This window comes from Tamandua tetradactyla, chromosome 22 (assembly GCF_023851605.1).
Source record: "Tamandua tetradactyla isolate mTamTet1 chromosome 22, mTamTet1.pri, whole genome shotgun sequence".
NCBI lineage: Eukaryota > Metazoa > Chordata > Mammalia > Pilosa > Myrmecophagidae > Tamandua > Tamandua tetradactyla.
The window spans coordinates 41,331,721-41,353,221 of record NC_135348.1 but is presented as its reverse complement, the minus strand read 5'-3'; the positions used below and the strand labels follow the sequence as shown (position 1 = coordinate 41,353,221).

Here is a 21,501-nt window from a genome sequence, read left to right as displayed (position 1 = left end):
TACCCATGTCAAACTAAATGTCAGATAAAATTAATTATAGCTGAGACATTTTAAATGCATACTTCAAAGATTTCTCAAAAAATATATATTGTGGCAATTACCACTCTCCCTCTAAAGGAAACTCATCCATTTCCCCTTGTCATTTCATCACTTCAATCATTTCCTAATTCTATAAACTATGTAAGAGCATGACAAAGCCTTCTGAAAGCTCCACATCAGACCAGCCAGAAAGAGGGGACCTGGAGGGGACAGAGCCTGGAGAAGGCAGGATCAGAGCTGTGGAAACTGGATGACAGGGCTGACCTCGAAGGATATAATCAGAAAAGACAAATGTAAGTGATCAGTGGCAAACTGGGCTCAATCCAAGAGAGTGTCTTTATTCATTTGAGTCTATTCTGGCAACTGGGTTGTGAAAACAAGAAATTTCCAGACAATGGCAATGCTCTGGATCAGGTAGCTTGGGGTGGGGGGGTGAGGTTTTAAAGCCAGGTGAACCCCCTGGTTTCCAACAAGCCTTTAAGTCATCACCTGGGGGGCTATGGGGAGTTGGGAATCAGGATTTGAGAATCTGGTAATTAAGTTCCAATAATTAAGATCCTTATTTTATTTGCTAAAAGATTTCCTAATTGCCCAAGCTCAGAATGCCCCAGCTCCTTTAAATTTTAAAAATTGTTCCTTACCCACACACAATATTTGAATAGGGCTTTGCAGCTTTCAAAACATTTGCCATGTTTTATTTATGCTTCACAGCATACATGTGCATGTATGCTGTGAAGCATACTAACATATCAGTATAACTGATAATTCCATACCCACTTTATCAAAGAAGAGACTGGAATTTTGTCTTGTCCTGGGTCTCAGACATAGCCAACAGCAGGGCCAGGACAGCCTGAGTCTCTCTACCTCTTGTCCACTGTACTGTTTCATGATACCTGTAAGGAAGCAGATGATGTAAAGCTCCTCCCTTCTGTTATTTTCCATATATATGCAAGAAAACGTAGATGGAAGCAACATACTGGATTGGTTGTACATTAACGCTTGCCATCACTCAGGTCCTGTTCTGAAATCTTACACCCCAGTGTTCTACTCAGAGCAAAATTTCCCATCTTCTGTTGTTTCACTCCCACAAAACCCACTTATACTTGACTGAGATTTCACCCCTTGAATACTCCCTTTTGTCTTCTCCACTTTATTCTTTTCAGACCTTGCAGAATTTATTAGTGTCCTCACTTCTTATCTCTGTTCTCCTGCCACACCTGAACTATAAGGTCCCTGCCATAGATCGATCCAACCATCTATCCCTGGAACCAAAGTTTAGAAATCAATAGACATTAGTACCAATATACATTATTAATAGATTCCCAATCTACCAAGTAATTGTCTTGGTCTCTGATTAGGTCACTATTCTCATTTTCTGTATTAAGTGTCCCAAACTTCTACCATTGTCCTAATTTCCTTAACCTACATTTTCCATGCTCATTATCTAAGCTGATCTGTTCTCTTTCTTGTCAAGATCTCCAAGTACAAATGTCCATTCTCCCACTGTATGACTGTCTCAATACCAGCATTTACTCACATCCCCTCTTTCCTCCTTTGCCCTGAATTTTACTCCCCACGACAGTCCCCTGGACAGTCTTGTTTGCAATAACCTTCATTTCCACCATCCTCAATCCATCCTACGCAGCCACTTTCCCAAATATTTTTTTTTTAAAGAGCAAATTTTTCCTTACTTAAAAAGAACTCTGGATATTTCATCACAAAAATATCTTCACAAACAAATTTCTTTAAAGAACAGTGTATACTTCCCATCTCTACTTTGCCCCGATCCATCATATACTTATAGTAAAATGACTTCACAGACTTCACATACATTTCTACAGTGTCTATAATGCAACAGATCATAATCAAAACAATAAATGTCAATTTAATAATTTTTCATTTCTGCTTTACTTTGCCATGAACCATTCATAATATTAAACATCATATTTTCTAAGGTTTTGTGACACATATATAAAAAATGTATACTATAAAATATTACATACATTATATATACACTTTATATATACATGTATATAATGTCCCTTCTGGAGAGGAGCCTTTAAAGAACAAATATTACTTCCATGTTTAATTTGGCCATTTAAAAATTCAATCTCCATTATCTCAATTACATGCAAAATTATTATATTTTCTAAGAATAATCAATGGAAAAGAGACATAAGGATTAAATGGGCAATTTGCTGAAGATAATTTGCATTCCATTAAAATTTCACACAAAATATCTTTCCCTTATATTAACTAAAGTATCTTCTCTTTGGTTCCTTTTTTAAGAAGAAAGCCAGCTTTTAAAGGGGAAATGTACCGCTTTTTTATGTACGTTTTAAAATTTATAAACCTAAAAAGTTTAGCCCATTATTCAAGCATTTTGTAATCCTTCTAGCCAAGTCTCCAGCGTACTGCTTTTACAGTGAATGGCTGTGAAGCAGTTTCATTACTTATTTTACTCTTCCATGTCATAAGGGTCTACATCTCTTACTTTGCTGGAGTCTGAATTCATTTAGACATGGTCTAGCTTCTCTCAGCCTGTAGGCCCAGGACCTGAGATCACTGCATGACTGCTTCAGTAATATTTTTATAGTTCCTCATCCAGTTTAAGACAGAGAGAAAAGAAGCGTATGTCAGGGAGTTCTAAGGGGATGGCACTAGCCTATTTGGGCATGGATAAATAATGCAGGAATGGGACATTTACATTTAACTATGGAGCAGTTCAAACAGGAAAACGTTTATTTCAAAGTACATAGATTTTGCATACTGCCCTCATCCCTAAGTGCAAAACATCTCTTTCTCTCTCTGTAGTACTTTGGTATTTCACTCTGTTTAAGACAAAAACAATGTTTAACTGCCCAGTTGTACAGGCATGGGAAAGGGTTTTCTGGCACCAGTTGTTTCTCAATAGGGAATCCCTTCACAGTAAATTGCATCACTTACTCTCATTGTGATGATTGCGGGGAATCAAAATCAAACCAAACCAGCTATGTGGACTGTTAACAGGGGAAGGTGCAGAATCTACATGCAGCTAACTCCAAAAAACAAGCTACTATTCAAATTAAGCATGATAATATGTAAAATCTATTCCTTGTTTTCAACCCATTGGAATACACAGAATCAATGTTTCTATAATAGAAAAATTCTGAGGCTAAGGCAGAATTTTCAACCAGTGAAGAATCACAAGGGAGTTTGTTTCTTTTTTCCTTACTGACATATAATCAACTCTGTATTTCCGAGGCTGATTATCCAATTGCGGATTCTACTAGCCATTGATTTCTCCTCATTTTCCCTCTGGCTCCTGGCCTTTTGGACAACGCATTGCTCATTAGCAACTCCACCCAAGCTGGACAGGAGAAATAAAATGAGCTGAAACACAAAGCAGTCTCTTCTGCTCCTTGTTAGGAGCTCTCGTAGAAGAGGATATGGAAACTGTTCATTAAACTGAGGCTTTTGGATTACTGGCAGATATACCAATTATCCATGTAGCTACAGCTCTCAATCCCATGGAAAATTGAGAGTTGGACACACTACCAGACACTTACACCACAACAATCTGTTTATTTCCTGTTTAGATTTTATTTCTGGCTCTCCACGCCCAGAAACTATAATATTATTTCCTAAATATCAGACTTTATGATCATCAAGTGTGAAAACTTCCTTGAAATTATTTCAAAAGTAGAGGTCTCTTCTGTCAGCAAATGAAGTAGCAGCAAAATACTCGACATCTGCTTATCCATACTACACTAGCTCTGTCAGTAATAAATAAATTAAATCCTCGAGTTCTGCATTTAGAGCTGACTCCATGTCTCATTTTATTTCTTCATACAGAACACATTAAGAAATACAGCCTGTGAAAGAAAAGAAAATGTAAGCCTCTCAGATCTTTACAATTTAATATGTTTTAATCACTCTGAATTGGATATGGATGTATTGAAACTGTTTTATTGGATTATTTTTCTTCTTTGTTACATGTGAGATCTCTCAGATTTTAATTTTAATTTTAAACCTGAGGCATTAAGAATAAGTGAATAGAAACTGAAACGTTATCCGTGGACCAGGTTTGAGTTTTACACACATATATATTAAACCATTATGCTACATCATGATGTTTTAATTAAGAAGAACAAAAGAGATTTAGGAGGAATCTAAAGTGGTGTAGAATGAGAGCAAAAGTTCAATCAAGAAAAAAAAAGAAAAAGAAAATATGTTTTCATGAACATGAAAGACACCTAAACACCTAATGTCGTTGCTAAGAGTCAAAAGCAGTGATCTGACAGTGTAAGAGTAGCACGAGTCAGGCCAGCAACACCTCTGGCCATCTCAGATGACATGGAAGGAAAAGAAAAAAAGACCTAAAAATTAAAACAGATAAACAGAAGATTATTTGCGCATTCATTCAACAACCATTAATTTAAAATACAAACACTATAACTATGATAGAAAAATTTTCCCCACTTTCAGAAAGCTCCAGAGAACAAAATGAAATGTAGTAGTCTTCTGGTGCGAGGATGATGGAATATGAAGCTCCAGGAATCAGTCACTCCACAAAAACCCCCACTTGAATTAGCATGAACTACCTGAATCAATCACTTTGAGACTATAGAGTCTAGAGAAACACTGGGCAACATTCCGGATGGAGCAGGAGGAAGAGGCTGGTAAACTGTGATCAAGACCATTAAGTTTCCCCCTCCCTACAGCAGCTACCATCCCCCTTGCACAGCTCCAGGGACATAAAGAACCAGTATTCCAAATTCTAGGGATGATCACAGAATTTATCCTTGAACAACCAATTCAGATCACCAGAGGCTGCTCTGAGAGTGACCGTTGTTCCAACACACCTAGGGCAAAGGCTGCACAAGAATCTTAACACAATACTGCCTCAAAACTAATGAGAACAGGTTAACCATGTAAGTGCTGAATAAAGAAAATGCAGTTTCAAAATCCACAGAAGAAGCTCCTGATGGCCTTGCTGGCCCTGCACCGACCCCCTCCACAGCACAAAGTAGAGGCACCTTGCACTCCCATCACGGGTCCTTGGACCTGTTCCAAAGGGAGCAGAGTAGCCCCTGTGTGTATACTGGAGTGCATGCATGTTAGTGCTAATCTATCCAGTGGAAATCTGAGTGATTAAACCAGGTAAATTGTCTGGGGCCCAGGGGCCCAGGGGGCCTATAGTCTTTACTGAGGGTAGAGAAGCTTCCTCACAGACAGCTGGACCAGAGTGAGAAACAATTAAGTTGAAGTAATCAGGGGTAAAGGACCTCCTGAATTAAGTAATTACAACGAGTACCAAGGAGAGGGAGGAATTCTGTTCCAAGGGAAGTAGAGGGTGCAAAGTCCTATGGACTGTAACAGGGAATTTCTAGGGCCTCTAGTGAGCGCATACCCAGGAAAAGAAGCAGGCTCCCCAACTCAGGCTCCACTCAGGCTCAGAAAGACAGAGGATCTGCGCTTTCAGTTTACCTCAGGCTGATAAGCTTGTTAGGAGAGTTAACCTCTGAAGGAGATCACCAGCCAAAGCAGAGCAAATTTGCAAGAAACATGAAATGTATTTGCCTTGTTTTTTTATTTTTGTTTTTGTTTTTGTTTTAATTAGCTCCTGGCATTTAAGACAATCTCTCTAATATCAATAGCTGCATGCAAACTTAAGGGATAGCCCAGGAACCGAATACCAGAGTTAACACTTTAAAATATTTTTGCGTGAAACAAAAGATTGCAACACAAACAAAGAAACAGGTAATGATATTCCATCCAAGGGAACAAGATAAAAATCCATAATCCATCCACAAACAGGACCAGACTTTGGATTTACCAGACAAAGAATTTAAGATAATAATACTCAATATACTCAAAGAGATAAGGGAAAACTTGTAGAAAGAACTAAAGGGTATGAGAAACACAATAAGTGTACAATGTGGGAGTCTCCTCAGAGAAATACTGGATTTGAAGGACATAATAACTGAAATAAAAAATTCCCTAGATGATGTTTCAACAGCAGACTAGAAGCGGAAGAAAAAGAATCAGTGAACTTGAAGAAAAGACAACTGAAATGACTTAGGCAGAAGAACAAAGAGATAAAAGAATTAAAAAGAAATAACAGAGCTGAAGAAACTTGTGAGAAACCATCATTCACACCAATATCTGCATTATGGGAGTCCCAGAAGAAGAAAGAGAGAAAGGGGCAGAAGGAATATTCAAAGAAATAACTTCAGAAAACTTCCCCAATTTAATGAAAGACATGGGCATGCACAGTCAAGAATCCCAACAAATCCCAAACAGGAAAAATTAAAATAGAACCACAACAGCCAAGGAAAAGGAAAAATTTCAGAAAGAGACAAGATAAAAGTAATGAATTATGTACAAGGGAATCCCAATAAGATCAAATGCTGATTTCTCCCTGAAAACCATGGAAGCAAGAAGTCAGTAGTGTGAAATATGTAAAGTGCTGAAGGAAAATAATTGCCAACAAAGAATTTTATATCCAGCAAGACTTTGTTTCAAAAATGAGAGACTCGGGTGCACAGGTGGTTCAGTAATAGAATGCTTGTCTTCCATGCAGAAGACCCGGGTCTGATTCCCAGACATGCAACCCTCCACCTCTAAAAAAACAAAAAATGAGGGACAGAATGAGATTTTCCCACATAAACAAAAGTTGAGGGAAGTTTTCACCATTAGATCTGCTCTACAAGCAATGTTAAAGAAAAGGAAAGGCTGAATGCAAAGGACACTAGACAGTGGATTAAAGCAGAATGAAGAAATACAGACCTCCAGTAAAGACAGCTATATGGGTTACTATAAATGCCAGCACTACTGTATTGTTTGTTATGTGACTCCACTTCTTATTTCACACAGGTATCAAAATGCAAATGCATAAAAGTATAATAAATTGATGGGTTTTGATATGCAATGTACAAAGATATTATTTGTAACAAGTGTGTTACAAATTGAGCGGTATGTGTGTGCCATTGAAAATGACTGGGTATCAAGCAAATATGATTGTTATAGATTTAGGGTGTTAAATTTTAACCTCATAGTAACAACAAAGTAAATACATGAAAAATATATTCAGAAAGAAATGAGAAGGATCTCAAAATGGTACAATACAAACAGGCAAATAAATATGGGAGTAAGCATTAATGGAAGAAGTGAGCTCAGTAAAGGTATAAGACCTATGAACAAAAAAACTGCAAAGTGGCAAAACAAAGTTGTGATGGTTTGGAAGGATGTATGTTCCCTAGAAAAGCCATGTTTTAATCAAAATCCTATTTTGTAAAGGCAGAATAACCCCTATTCAATACTGTATGTTTGAATCTTAGATCATCCCCACGGAGATGTAACCCAATCAAAAGTGGCTGTTAAGATGGATTAGGGAAGATGTATTTCCACCCATTTGTGTGGGTCTCGATTGGTTTGCTGGAATCCTATAAAAGAGGATTTTGGAGAATGGGAGATTCAGAGAGCAGAACGACATAGCCATGAGAAGCAGAGAGTCCATCAGCCAGCAACCTTTGTAAATGAAGAAGGAAAACACCTCCCAGGGAGCTTCATGAAGGGGAGCCAGGAGAGGAAGCTAGCAGATGATGCCGTGTTCACCACATGCCTTTCCAGATGAGAGAGAAACCCTGACCCTGTTCGCCATGTGCCTTTTCACTTGAGAGAGAAACCCTGAACTTCATCGGCCTTCTTGAACCAAGGTATCTTTTCCTGGGTGCCTGAAATTGGAAATTTCTATAGACTTGTTTTAATTGGGACATTTTCTCTGCCTTAGAACTGTAAACTAGCAACTTATTAAACTCCCCTTTTAAAAAGCCATTCCATTCCTGGAATACTGCATTCGGCAGCTAGCAGAACAAAAGTCCTGCATTATCTGTAGTTACTTTAAATGTAAATGGATTAGACTCTCCAGTCAAACAGTAGAGATTGGCAGAATGGATTAAAAAAAAAAAAGGGAAGTCCCAATGATATGGAGTTTACAAAAGACTAACCTTAAATTCAAACCTATAAAAAGGCTGAAACTGAAAGGATAGGAAAAAATCCTTTCCATCGAGGCAAGCAGTAACAAAACCACAGCTTGCAAAGTTATACTAATATCAGATAAAATAGACTTGAAGTTAAAAACTGTTACCAGGAAAATAGAGGGTCACTATATACTGATAAAGGGATCAATCCAGCAAGAAGAAGAATAATTATAAATATACATGCACCTAACAACAGAGCACCTAAATACAAGCACATCTGAAGGAAGAAAAAGGCAGCTTTATATTAATAGTAGGAGATATTAATACATCACTTTCAATAATAGATAGGACATTTAGACAGAAGATCAATACAAAAATTAAAGATATGAATGATACTCTAAGCAAGCTAGCTCTAACAGACATATACAGAGCAGTTCATCCAACAGCAGTACAGTACACATTCATCCATTGTTCTCTATGCACACGGATCATTCTGCAGGATAGACCACATGGCTGCACACAAAACATGTCTCAATAAATTCAAAAATATGGAGAACTTATGATCTGTCTTCTCCAACTACAATGGAATAAAGCTACAAATCAATATAGAGAGAGAGATGGAAAATTCACAAATGTGCAGAAATTAAACTTGTACTCTTAAGCAACCTATGGGTCAAAGAAGAAATCACAAGGGAAATTAGGAAATCTTTTGAGGTGAACGATAATAAAAAACAAAACATAGCAAAAATTATGAGGTACAGCAAAGCCATTACCGAGAGTCAAATTTATAACTCAAAATTTTTATATTTAAAAAGAAGAAGCTCTAATTAGAGACCTCACTTCAAAAATAGAAGATAGAAGAAAAAAAAAAGAACTAAACCCAATGCAAAAGTTGGTTCTTCAAAAGATAAAAAAACTGAAAAAGCTTTAGCTAGACTGACAAAAAAAAAGAAAGAGAGAGAAAGAGGACACAAATAACCTAAAATCACAAATGAAAAGGGGGACATTACTACTGACCTCACAGAAATAAAAGGACTCTAAAAGAGGACATAATGTACAACTAACACTGTAGAGCTCAGTTCCATGGCAGCATCTCTTATCAGCAACCCTGACTTATGGAGAACAGCCCCACTAAGCCCCTTGATGATGCTGGCTCATGCCTCCTGAGTTCATTCCTTACCATTTCAATGAAGGCAGTGATCTCTGACCCTCACAGCAATGAATAAAGTTTGGGTCTCTGGTCTTGCATAGTAAATTCATTCTACATTGCCCACTTAATTTGGACTGTTATCCCATTTGCAACACTCTATTAGGGGAGCTCTCATATCTGCACCTTACTTGCTATAAGCCATCCTTGTTTTTAGGCCTCAAAGAGCCATTCCAGAATAGAATTAGAACTGGCTCCATATGTTCCTGCTAAAATATTAAGTCCTGAATTAGGAAACAGTTCCCCTATATCAATAAACTCTTTTCTATTCTGCATTATATTGTGGCCTTTCAGCTCTAGTACACTCAAGATACATGTCCTATGTATGTTATCCTAGTCCCTGCAGATGCATATGATCTAGATAATAGTAGCTTTTTGATGAATAATTTCTTTCCTCTCATAGCAGAGCAATAGTTTCTCACTCTGGCCTTGCTGAGACTTGAGTCTAACTAATCTAGAAGCAATGAGAAGAAATAGGGTCATATTTTGTGAAAGACAACCATGATTTTGCAAAACATCAACCTGTATCTTCTATAATTGTTCTCTAGGCAATAAGAGGCTATTATCCTTTAGTGTGGGTGAGAGAGCCTTTTCTTACAGCCTAGAGACATAAAGGGAATCTAAGTCATCAAATTCTCAGCCCAGCCACCCAAACGTGTTAATCCTAGATCTTACAGTTCCATTCCTTTCTTATCATACTGATAATTTAAGTTCAGGAGAATTGTCAGAGATATGTATTCAGCTTGTTTTGTACCTCCTCCATTCTTACAGTCAAATCTTGGGCCTGGTTCTCAGCACAGTCTGTTTTCCGGCTGCTGGAGATGTGGGTTGCTTTAACAACTCTCATGAAAAATGTCTTACTTTTTCCTGGAAGATGGCAGCTTAGTAAGACGCGCGGATCTTAGTTTCTTCTCCAGGACACCTACTAGGGGAGTAGAAACGATACAGAAAGCGCCCAAAGCCACAACAGAGATAAAAAAGACAGCGTACCCCATCCTGGAACGGCTGGCTGGCTGAGAGAAGCAGCTCGGGTGAGATCGTCGAGGCGCGCGGGCCTTACCGGGCGGGGTGGCAAGCGGCCGGAGTTACTCCCTTCCCCCTTCCCGGGCCGGCTGGGAGAATTGGAGAGGTGGTCCCCTGAAACCAAGGCGACTGGCGCCCAAACCACGCGCAGCCCCCGGACCAACTGAGAGAATTGGATCGGAAACCCCCAGGCCGCGGAGAACGGTGACCCCGTGACTCCCGGGGAACGTGCACTCTCTCGGGCGGGCCGCTGCCGCTGGCGCCCTCCCGCCACGCTTGTTGCCCAGGGCCGACTAGGAAATTCGGACGGGCTCTTTCCCTGGCTGCGGCGACCAGCAACCCTCCCTGCCTTCGGACCCTGGGCCGGCTCAAGCCGCTTCGGCTAGCGAACCCCCAGGACGGCGAGAGTTTTCCAAAGTTTAAGGTCCCACAGCACCTTTTACTGGTGGGACCCGCAGACAAACGTGTGCCACGAGCGCCACCTACTGGGCAGGATAAGAAAAACAGAACCCAGAGATTTCACAGAAAAATATTACAACCTTGCTGGGTCCAACACCAAGAGAAATCTGAATAAATGCCCAGACGCCAGCAGCAGAAGATAACTGTCCACGCTCAAAAGATTGAGAATATGGCTCAGTCAAAGGAACAAACCAATAGCTCAAATGAGACACAAGAGCTGAGACAACTAATGCTGAATATACGAACAGAAATGGAAAACCTCTTCAAAAATGAAATCGATAAATTGAGGGAGGACATGAAGAGGAGATGGGCTGAACATAAAGAAGAAATAGAAAAACTGAAAAAATAAATCGCAGAACTTATGGAAGTGAAGGATAAAGTAGCAAACATAGAAAAAATAATGGATAGCTACAATGATAGATTTAAAGAGACAGAAGATAGAATTAGTGATTTGGAGGATGGAACATCTGAATTCCAAAAAGAAACAGAAACTATAGGGAAAAGAATGAAAAAATTTGAACAGGGTATCAGGGAACTCAAGGACAATATGAACCGCACAAATATACGTGTTGTGGGTGTCCCAGAAGGAGAAGAGAAGGGAAAAGGAGGAGAAAAACTAATGGAAGAAATTATCACTGAAAATTTCCCAACTCTTATGAAAGACCTAAAATTACAGATCCAAGAAGTGCAGCGCACCCCAAAGAGATTAGACACAAATAGGCGTTCTCCAAGACACTTACTAGTTAGAATGTCAGAGGTCAAAGAGAAAGAGAAGATCTTGAAAGCAGCAAGAGAAAAACAATCCATTACATACAAGGGAAACCCAATAAGACTTTGTGTAGATTTCTCAGCAGAAACCATGGAAGCTAGAAGACAGTGGGATGATATATTTAAAATACTAAAAGAGAAAAACTGCCAACCAAGACTCCTATATCCAGCAAAATTATCCTTCAAAAATGAGGGAGAAATTAAAACATTCTCAGACAAAAAGTCACTGAAAGAATTTGTGACCAAGAGACCAGCTCTGTAAGAAATACTAAAGGGAGCACTAGAGTCAGATACAAAAAGACAGAAGAGAGAGATATGGAAAAGAGTGTAGAAAGAAGGAAAATCAGATATGATATATATAATACAAAAGGCAAAATGTTAGAGGAAAATATTATCCAAACAGTAATAACACTAAATGTCAATGGACTGAATTCCCCAATCAGAAGACATAGATTGGCAGAATGGATTAAAAAACAGGATCCTTCGATATGCTGTCTACAGGAAACACATCTTAGACCCAAAGATAAACATAGGTTGAAAGTGAAAGGTTGGGAAAAGATATTTCATGCAAATAACAACCAGAAAAGAGCAGGAGTGGCTATACTAATATCCAACAAATTAGACTTCAAATGTAAAACAGTTAAAAGAGACAAAGAAGGACACTATATACTAATAAAAGGAACAATTAAACAAGAAGACATAACAATCATAAATATTTACGCACCGAATCAGAATGCCCCAAAATACGTGAGGAATATACTGCAAACACTGAAAAGGGAAATAGACTCATATACCATAATAGTTGGAGACTTCAACTCACCACTCTCATCAAGGGACAGAACATCTAGACAGAGGATCAACAAAGAAATAGAGAATCTGAATATTACTATAAATGAACTAGACTTAATAGACATTTATAGGACATTACATCCCACAACAGCAGGATACACCTTTTTCTCAAGTGCTCATGGATCATCCTCAAAGATAGACCATATGCTGGGTCACAAAGCAAGTCTCAACAAATTTAAAAAGATTGAAATCTTACACAACACTTTCTCGGACCATAAAGGAATGATGTTGGAAATCAATAATAGGCAGAGTGCCAGAAAATTCACAAATACGTGGAGGCTCAACAACACACTCCTAAACAACGACTGGGTCAAAGAAGAAATTGCAAGAGAAATTAGCAAATACCTCGAGGCGAATGAAAATGAAAACACAACATATCAAAACTTATGGGACGCAGCAAAGGCAGTGCTAAGAGGGAAATTTATTGCTCTAAATGCCTATATCAGAAAAGAAGAAAAGGCAAAAATTCAGGAATTAACTATCCATTTGGAAGAACTGGAGAAAGAACAGCAAGCTAACCCCAAAGCAAGCAAAAGGAAAGAAATAACAAAGATTAGAGCACAAATAAATGAAATTGAAAACATGAAAACAATAGAGAAAATCAATAAGGCCAGAAGTTGGTTCTATGAGAAAATCAATAAGATTGATGGGCCCTTAGCAAGATTGACAAAAAGAAGAAGAGAGAGGATGCAAATAAATAAGATCAGAAATGGAAGAGGAGACATAACTACTGACCTCACAGAAATAAAGGAGGTAATAACAGGATACTATGAACAACTTTACGCTAATAAATACAACAATTTAGAGGAAATGTACGGGTTCCTGGAAAGACATGAACAACCAACTTTGACTCAAGAAGACATAGATGACCTCAACAAACCAATCACAAGTAAAGAAATTGAATTAGTCATTCAAAAGCTTCCTAAAAAGAAAAGTCCAGGACCAGATGGCTTCACATGTGAATTCTACCAAACGTTCCAGAAAGAATTAGTACCAATTCTCTTCAAACTCTTCAAAAAAATCGAAGTGGAGGGAAAACTACCTAATTCATTCTATGAAGCCAACATCACCCTCATACCAAAACCAGGCAAAGATATTACAAAAAAAGAAAACTACAGACCAATCTCTCTAATGAATACAGATGCAAAAATCCTCAATAAAATTCTAGCAAATCGTATCCAACAACACATTAAAAGAATTATACATCATGACCAAGTAGGATTCATCCCAGGTATGCAAGGATGGTTCAACATAAGAAAATCAATTAATGTAATACACCATATCAACAAATCAAAGCAGAAAAATCACATGATCATCTCAATTGATGCAGAGAAGGCATTCGACAAGATTCAACATCCTTTCCTGTTGAAAACACTTCAAAAGATAGGAATACAAGGGAACTTCCTTAAAATGATAGAGGGAATATATGAAAAACCCACAGCTAATATCATCCTCAATGGGGAAAAATTGAAAACTTTCCCCCTAAGATCAGGAACAAGACAAGGATGTCCACTATCACCACTATTATTCAACATTGTGTTGGAGGTTCTAGCCAGAGCAATTAGACAAGAAAAAGAAATACAAGGCATCAAAATTGGAAAGGAAGAAGTAAAACTATCACTGTTTGCAGACGATATGATACTATACGTCGAAAACCCGGAAAAATCCATAACAAAACTACTAGAGCTAATAAATGAGTACAGCAAAGTAGCAGGTTACAAGATCAACATTCAAAAATCTGTAGCATTTCTATACACTAGTAATGAACAAGCTGAGGGGGAAATCAAGAAACGAATCCCATTTACAATTGCAACTAAAAGAATAAAATACCTAGGAATAAATTTAACTAAAGAGACAAAAAACCTATATAAAGAAAACTACAAAAAACTGCTAAAAGAAATCACAGAAGACCTAAATAGATGGAAGGGCATACCGTGTTCATGGATTGGAAGACTAAATATAGTTAAGATGTCAATCCTACCTAAATTGATTTACAGATTCAATGCAATACCAATCAAAATCCCAACAACTTATTTTTCAGAAATAGAAAAACCAATAAGCAAATTTATCTGGAAGGGCAGGGTGCCCCGAATTGCTAAAAACATCTTGAGGAAAAAAAACGAAGCTGGAGGTCTCGCGCTGCCTGACTTTAAGGCATATTATGAAGCCACAGTGGTCAAAACAGCATGGTATTGGCATAAAGATAGATATATCGACCAATGGAATCGAATAGAGTGCTCAGATATAGACCCTCTCATCTATGGACATTTGATCTTTGATAAGGCAGTCAAGCCAACTCACCTGGGACAGAGCAGTCTCTTCAATAAATGGTGCCTAGAGAACTGGATATCCATATGCAAAAGAATGAAAGAAGACCCATCTCTCACACCCTATACAAAAGTTAACTCAAAATGGATCAAAGATCTAAACATTAGGTCTAAGACCATAAAACAGTTAGAGGAAAATGTTGGGAGATATCTTATGGATCTTACAACTGGAGGCGGTTTTATGGACCTTACACCTAAAGCAAGAGCACTGAAGGAGGAAATAAATAAATGGGAACTCCTCAAAATTAAACACTTTTGTGCATCAAAGAACTTCATCAAGAAAGTAGAAAGACAGCCTTCACAATGGGAGACAATATTTGGAAATGATATATCAGATAAAGGTCTAGTATCCAGAATTTATAAAGAGATTGTTCATCTCAACAACAAAAAAGACAGTCAACCCAATTACAAAATGGGAAAAAGACTTGAACAGACACCTCTCAGAAGAGGAAATACGGATGGCCAAGAGGCACATGAAGAGATGCTCAATGTCCCTGGCCATTAGAGAAATGCAAATCAAAACCACAATGAGATATCATCTCACACCCACCAGAATGGCCATTATCAACAAAACAGAAAATGACAAGTGCTGGAGAGGATGCGGAGAAAGAGGCACACTTATCCACTGTTGGTGGGAATGTCAAAGGGTGCAACCACTGTGGAAGGCAGTTTGGCGGTTCCTCAAAAAGCTGAATATAGAACTGCCATACGACCCAGCAATACCATTGCTAGGTATCTACTCAAAGGACTTTAGGGCAAAGACACAAACGGACATTTGCACACCAATGTTTATAGCAGCATTATTTACAATTGCAAAGAGATGGAAACAGCCAAAATCTCCATCAACAGAAGAGTGGCTAAACAAACTGTGGTATATACATACGATGGAATATTATGCAGCTTTAAGACAAGATAAACTTATGAACCATGTAATAACATGGATGGACCTAGAGAATATTATGCTGAGTGAATCCAGCCAAAAACTAAAGGACAAATACTGTATGGTCCCACTGATGTGAACGGACATTCGAGAATAAACTTGAAATATGTCATTGGTAACAGAGTTCAGCAGGAGTTAGAAACAGGGTAAGACAATGGGTAATTGAAGCTGAAGGGATACAGACTGTGCAACAGGACTAGATACAAAAACTCAAAAATGGACAGCACAATAATACCTAATTGTAAAGTAATCATGTTAAAACACTGAATGAAGCTGCATCTGAGCTATAGGTTTTTGTTTTGTTTTGTTTTGTTTTGTTTTGATTTTACTATTATTACTTTTATTTTTTTCTCTATATTAACATTCTATATCTTTTTCGGTTATGTTGCTAGTTCTTCTAAACCAATGCAAATGTACTAAGAAATGATGATCATGCATCTATGTGATGATGTTAAGAATTAATGATTGCATGTGTAGAATGGTATGATCTCTAAATGTTGGGTTAATTTCTTTTTTTCCGTTAATTAAAAAAAAAAAAAAAGAGAAGGGATAATTGGAGATGAAGGGATACAGACTGTACAACGGGACTGGATATAAAAACTCAGAAATGGACAGCACAATACTACCCAATTGTAATGCAATTATGTTAAAACACTGAATGAAGCTGCATGTGAGGTATAGGTTTTTTGTTTTTGTTTTTTTTGTTTTTTTTTCTTTCTATTATTGTTTTAATTCTTATTCTGTTGTCTTTTTATTTCTTTTTCTAAATCGATGCAAATGTACTAAGAAATGATGAATATGCAACTATGTGATGTTATTAAGAATTACTGATTGTACATGTAGATTGGAATGATTTCTAATTGTTTTGTTAATTCTTTTTTTAATTAATAAAAAAAAAAAAAGGAAAAAAAAAATGTCTTACTTTCATACCATATCTCAAGACAATATTTGGTTGACTCCAGCCCATTTTCTTCCTTCAGGATTTCTATGGCCATTAACAATAGCTTCTAGTGCCATAGTTCCCATAATTATCACTACCCCTATATACTGCAAATATAAAATTATTGCATGAGCTAGTACATCCCCTCTTAGCCTATCCCCATCCCAATCCACACACAGGTGACAATGTTAGTAATTATGATATAACAGATCATCAAGAGTTCTCCCCAGTCCATTAGTCCCCAGCAATGAAGTCCTTGCTTTTACTGGTTGGTTAGTGATCCAATCCAGAGTATATTTCCTGGGACTCCACTTCTGATACAGACTATATTTTGGCTTCTTTTAGAGAATGACCATGAAATAAGGATTTGAATATAAGTAATTTACATGGGATGTGATCCTAGGAATAACTATTTGGGGAACCCAAACTAAAACAGCTATTGCTGTATGATGAGTCTAAAGTATCTATAGTACATATTAGTACAGCTTTAATTTCTGGACTTCAGTAGTACTGAATTATCCAATGGCAGATCACATGTCTGCTTAGAACATCAGCAAGGTAAGGGCACACAAAAATAAAGTTCATCCTCAATGAAATTATACAGGAAAAAAATATATAAGGAAAAAAACATTTCACTTTCAGCAACTATGCAAATTTTGTGTTTTCATGATTTTTGGCTGATTTTATTTTTAAATAACTTGGAGGGAGACGGGAACTAATCTTTCCAGTGCTGTGGATATCTAAAACACCTTGATTTGGGCCAGAATCTGACAATCCACTCTGCCTATACACTGAAGACAGGAGGTCAGATCCTGCTCTACCGGGCTCCTGGGAAGTCTTCTTCTTCTTAACAATTTCAACACCAAGTTTGAGTCAATTCTCCAGCCTGCTTCTGACTGCCCTCACTTAACCCAATCAATTCAGGTACTCGTCCTTCCAGAGACTCCCTCTTCCTTCCCTGACACTGTGTATTTCCCAAAACCGTAAACTCTTTTCTCCCTTCTTCCCTTTAGTCAGGGAAATCCATTACCAAAAAAAAAAAAAAAATATATATATATATATATATATATATATATATATATATATATAAAATACACTTTCCCAAAAAGGACTTCAGTGAAGAATTATCACAAAAGCTTTAGTTACCTTAGAAATCACTTCTTCAGGGAAAACTTTTCTCAGGGAAGCAATTCTCAAGACTAATAATATTAAAGTTAGTTAATTATGTGATTTTATTATTAAATGCCTGTATTTTATCATACACAAATTTTAAAAATAAATAAATGGGTACCATTTTTACTAACCATCCCCTATCAGGCACTGTACTAAGCGCTTAACAGAGATTGTGTCATTTAATACTTACCATAACCACTTCTATAGATACTATTTTTGCACCCATTTTAGTGATGAAGACACTAAGGCTTAAGAGAGTGGAATTTGGATATAATAGAATACTTGCTCTTAACCACTATGCTGATTTTACAGGAAACATTAAATAAATACGTGTTGAATGGAGGAAGGAACAAGATAGACAAAATGAGAAGGGAAAACACTGGAGACATTTCTCTAGAATGGTTTGGTCCCAGTCCATCCTCCAGTTTGGAAAACTCTATTTCCTCTTCTAGAAGAACTAAGAATTATCCCCTCTTGCCACCGTGACTTCAAGTACTGCCTACAAACCTAGGTGTGTATGTAGAAAAACATGTTCACATTTCACACTTGTAACAAATTCCAGTTGAGTAAGTAAACATCAGGTTGACTCTATGAAATATAGCCATTTCTTGCCATTCCACCCGTTTCTTTGCTCCCTCTCAGTTTGGAGACAATGCAACTTCAGAATTTACCACAGAGCCCAAAGTTAGCATCCCTGCCTCTAACACTAAACACGCCCATTGCCAACCAACCAAAACTAACATCTCTACCAACAACCAGGTTCTGCCTGGATAATTCATATTAAAAAAAAAAAAAAAAACTACAAAGCATGCTCTGTCCCCAAAGGAATTCCTTACTAAATCGCTGTCTCCTCATGCAGAAGAAAGAAACTGATGATCTGTGGAAATAGCTAGTTGCTCTAACTCAAGTATTTCAAGGGAATAGCTGCATGACATAAATTTAGGAAGAAGAAAAAGCTTAAAAATAGAATAAAAATCAAAGTTAAAATCCTGCTTCAACTCTACACTGATCAGTCTTCAAAAGAACTGCTGGCGAGCATGGATGCTGCTGCTCTGTAGACACGTGGATCCGAAATTACTAACAGATACACAATTCCAGGATTGATTTCATTTCTTGCTTGGCTTTGCCTCTAACTCTGAACATCCATGCTGAGGATTCAAGTGGCTTCCCCAGCTCACAACAAGCCCTTATCAGAGACAGGTCTCCAAGCTGCCCACTGCCTGTGTTAATGAGGAACATGAGTTTCAAATTAAAGCTTCAAAAGAACAATTTTCTTGGAATATTATCCTGTAATGGGTTTCAATTCTGTTTTCCTCTGGGCTTTAATAGCACTATAGAGAGTAATCTAGTGGGAGAAGATCTAGGGTGTTGGATAAAAGGCAAAAGAGCCTAAATTTGAGCTGGAATTGGCATTGCAGTGATGCTGGGTGGTGGGGGAGGGGAGAAGGTTGTGATCATACAAGTATGAATATGAGCCCAAAAGCAGAAATTTAATCTCACTCACCTTTGGAAAATTGAATTTGTATCATTAGTCTTAGGTTCCCTTTGTATGAGGCTATGACCCTGCACTATATAATCCCACACAGCTCATGCAACATGAACCCCATGAACATATTCCAAAACCACAATTGATTGGAATTCTCGAGGAAGAGAGTGTTCTAGGTCATTGGATTTTCTGGTCAACTCAGAATTGAGTAGAGAAATCCTTCCTATTTCAACCTTCAGGATCAAAAATGTTTATAAACTCATTAGTCCAAGTCCTGATTTATTAAATTCAGAAAAGAGAATATAACTTTGTCTCTGTCTGATGATTCAGATACGTATGGTCCCTAAAGTCATAATTTTGGAGATCAATTACTTTGCTGCTAATAACTGTCAGAAGGTTAAGAAACAGGAGTGGAGCTATGCTGACATGAGGTTATAGTCTATGAGGTTTTAGTGTAAATTCACCACTATTGTTGTCTTTTTAGATACCTATTTCTTATTAAATTTGAGGGTTGAAAAAGTTCTGATTAATGGATGATTCTGACTTTAAGAATTTGAATGTTGAAGTTCTGTGTAGGTGTGGCTAAAAAAATTCTCTTTTGATCTGAGGAAAAGCCCATTTCTAACTGGCCTCACAGTTCACATATTAACACAAAATCCTTTTTTAAAAATAAACAAGTGAAGCAACATAAATAGAAAACAAACTGAACCTCTGTCTTCTGCTCTTATTTGTTATTTCTGTAACTGTTGTTTCGCTAAAAGGAAGCTGCAGTTATACAAATTCAAATTCACAACCATCAGAAGTTACATCTATCTCAATTCAAGAGGAAGAGAACTTTGAGTAATCTCATGGAAAAGTTTTTTTGTTTTTTTTACTCAAATCCTCTTAAACTCTACAGCCCAGGAGTAATGAAAGACAGCTCAGGCCAAAATCCTGTGTGCTGAGACCAAGAATGGACAGCAACACTAACCATAGCGATGATACCTTCCAGTGCCAGCAGGCATAGAAAGGCCTGACACTAGCAAATCCATCTGTCCCTCTTCCCCAAGGGCTGTGTTTTTCCTGGCAAGAGAGAGGAGGGAAGGTGCATTTCCTAACTTGTCAATGGCCCTTACGCTTCCTGAGTGAGAAGTGCCCATATGAGCACATACAGAGCCTCTCTCCATCAGCTCAGATTTAGCTAGCAAGACAGTGTTTATGGCTTCTCATAGTTGCCAACAAATATCCTCTTGTTCAGCAATTCCAACTTGTGTTATCCCTCACTACGTGTTACCCACAGTTCTGCGCCAGGCAAGCGGACTGGGAGAGGAAGGAAGGGCATGGAAAGCTTCAGGGGAAGGAAAGGGGAGGGGAAAAGGCACTAAGCAGAGAAGCCTGCCTTGGACAATCAAACAATTGATTCATGTCAACAATACTAAATCTATGCTCATTTCTCTGCCTCTTCTACCTATTTTTAGCAGAGCTTTGTCAAGTACAAGGCCAAAATGAAATTATTGTTTCCACTTGATTCAGCCCATATGCCATCCAGAAAGTCTTTAAGTAATACCTGTCTTATTTGTCTGCTTGATACAAACATCATTTGCAAGCAATGATCTTTTGCTTAAGAGTAAGATTTAAATAAGGAAATGTAGGTTTGACCTAAGTCTCTTTTCTATTTCAATGTGTATCCACCAGGACTCAAACCTTCAGTAGGTCAATAAAATGATCCTCTGCCCAAAAGCTGGAATGGCCTTTTTTAAGTTTGAGATCTCATGCAAGTAGTCAGCTATTTAGTACTTTATTGACAGAAGATTGGAAAGACAGGGAACTAAGGAGATGCAGCCAGGAGAAAAATGCAGAATTTCAGACATCCTGTGTATACTAATAGTGATACTCAAACCACTAAGATTTTTTTCCACTGATACTAATTTATTTCAGATTGCTCCATGGTGCTGCTAATCAAAGCCAGCAAATACACACCAAGACAGGCCAAAAGCAAGGAATGACCTCCCTTTACCCACATCAGTTTGTCAAGAGGCTGGTAAATAGTCAGGAAGAATAAACACATCGTTGCTGAGGCTATAATTCCATGATTAGAAAAATATTCTGTTGAAATGTCAGGCAAGAATTTGTAGCATATTTGTTGAAAACGCTCCTAACGTCAAGTTCAGATACCCAATACTCTGATCCATGAGTCCAATGTGCCACTGGTTTCAAGCTTCCTAAACATTTGCCTCATTAGCAGGAGTTCAATGGTCTTCTGGGGGTATAAGATTTCCCAGGAATAAAGAACAGCTATCTTCAATGACAGGCATAGAATAAAAAGAGGAAGTCAGTACAAATGAAA

General features: G+C 37.8%; 1 protein-coding gene across 9 annotated transcripts in view; it reads right to left on the bottom strand.

The window, feature by feature from the left end:
• The window catches only part of LOC143666122 (uncharacterized), a 198,950-nt gene extending 179,615 nt beyond the window's left edge, over positions 1-19,335 (bottom strand). For 6 of the 9 annotated variants that reach the window (XR_013167408.1, XR_013167409.1, XR_013167410.1 and 3 more), the window contains exon 1: positions 19,194-19,335. Coding sequence is in view for 1 of the 9 variants with exons in the window: in XM_077139597.1 (XP_076995712.1) it covers positions 19,194-19,218 (25 nt within the window). In the remaining 8 variants the exon portion in view is untranslated. The remainder of the gene's footprint in view (positions 1-19,193) is intronic. The other 3 variants (XR_013167405.1, XR_013167404.1, XM_077139597.1) reach the window with 3 other exon arrangements.
• Positions 19,336-21,501: the final 2,166 nt, after the last annotated feature.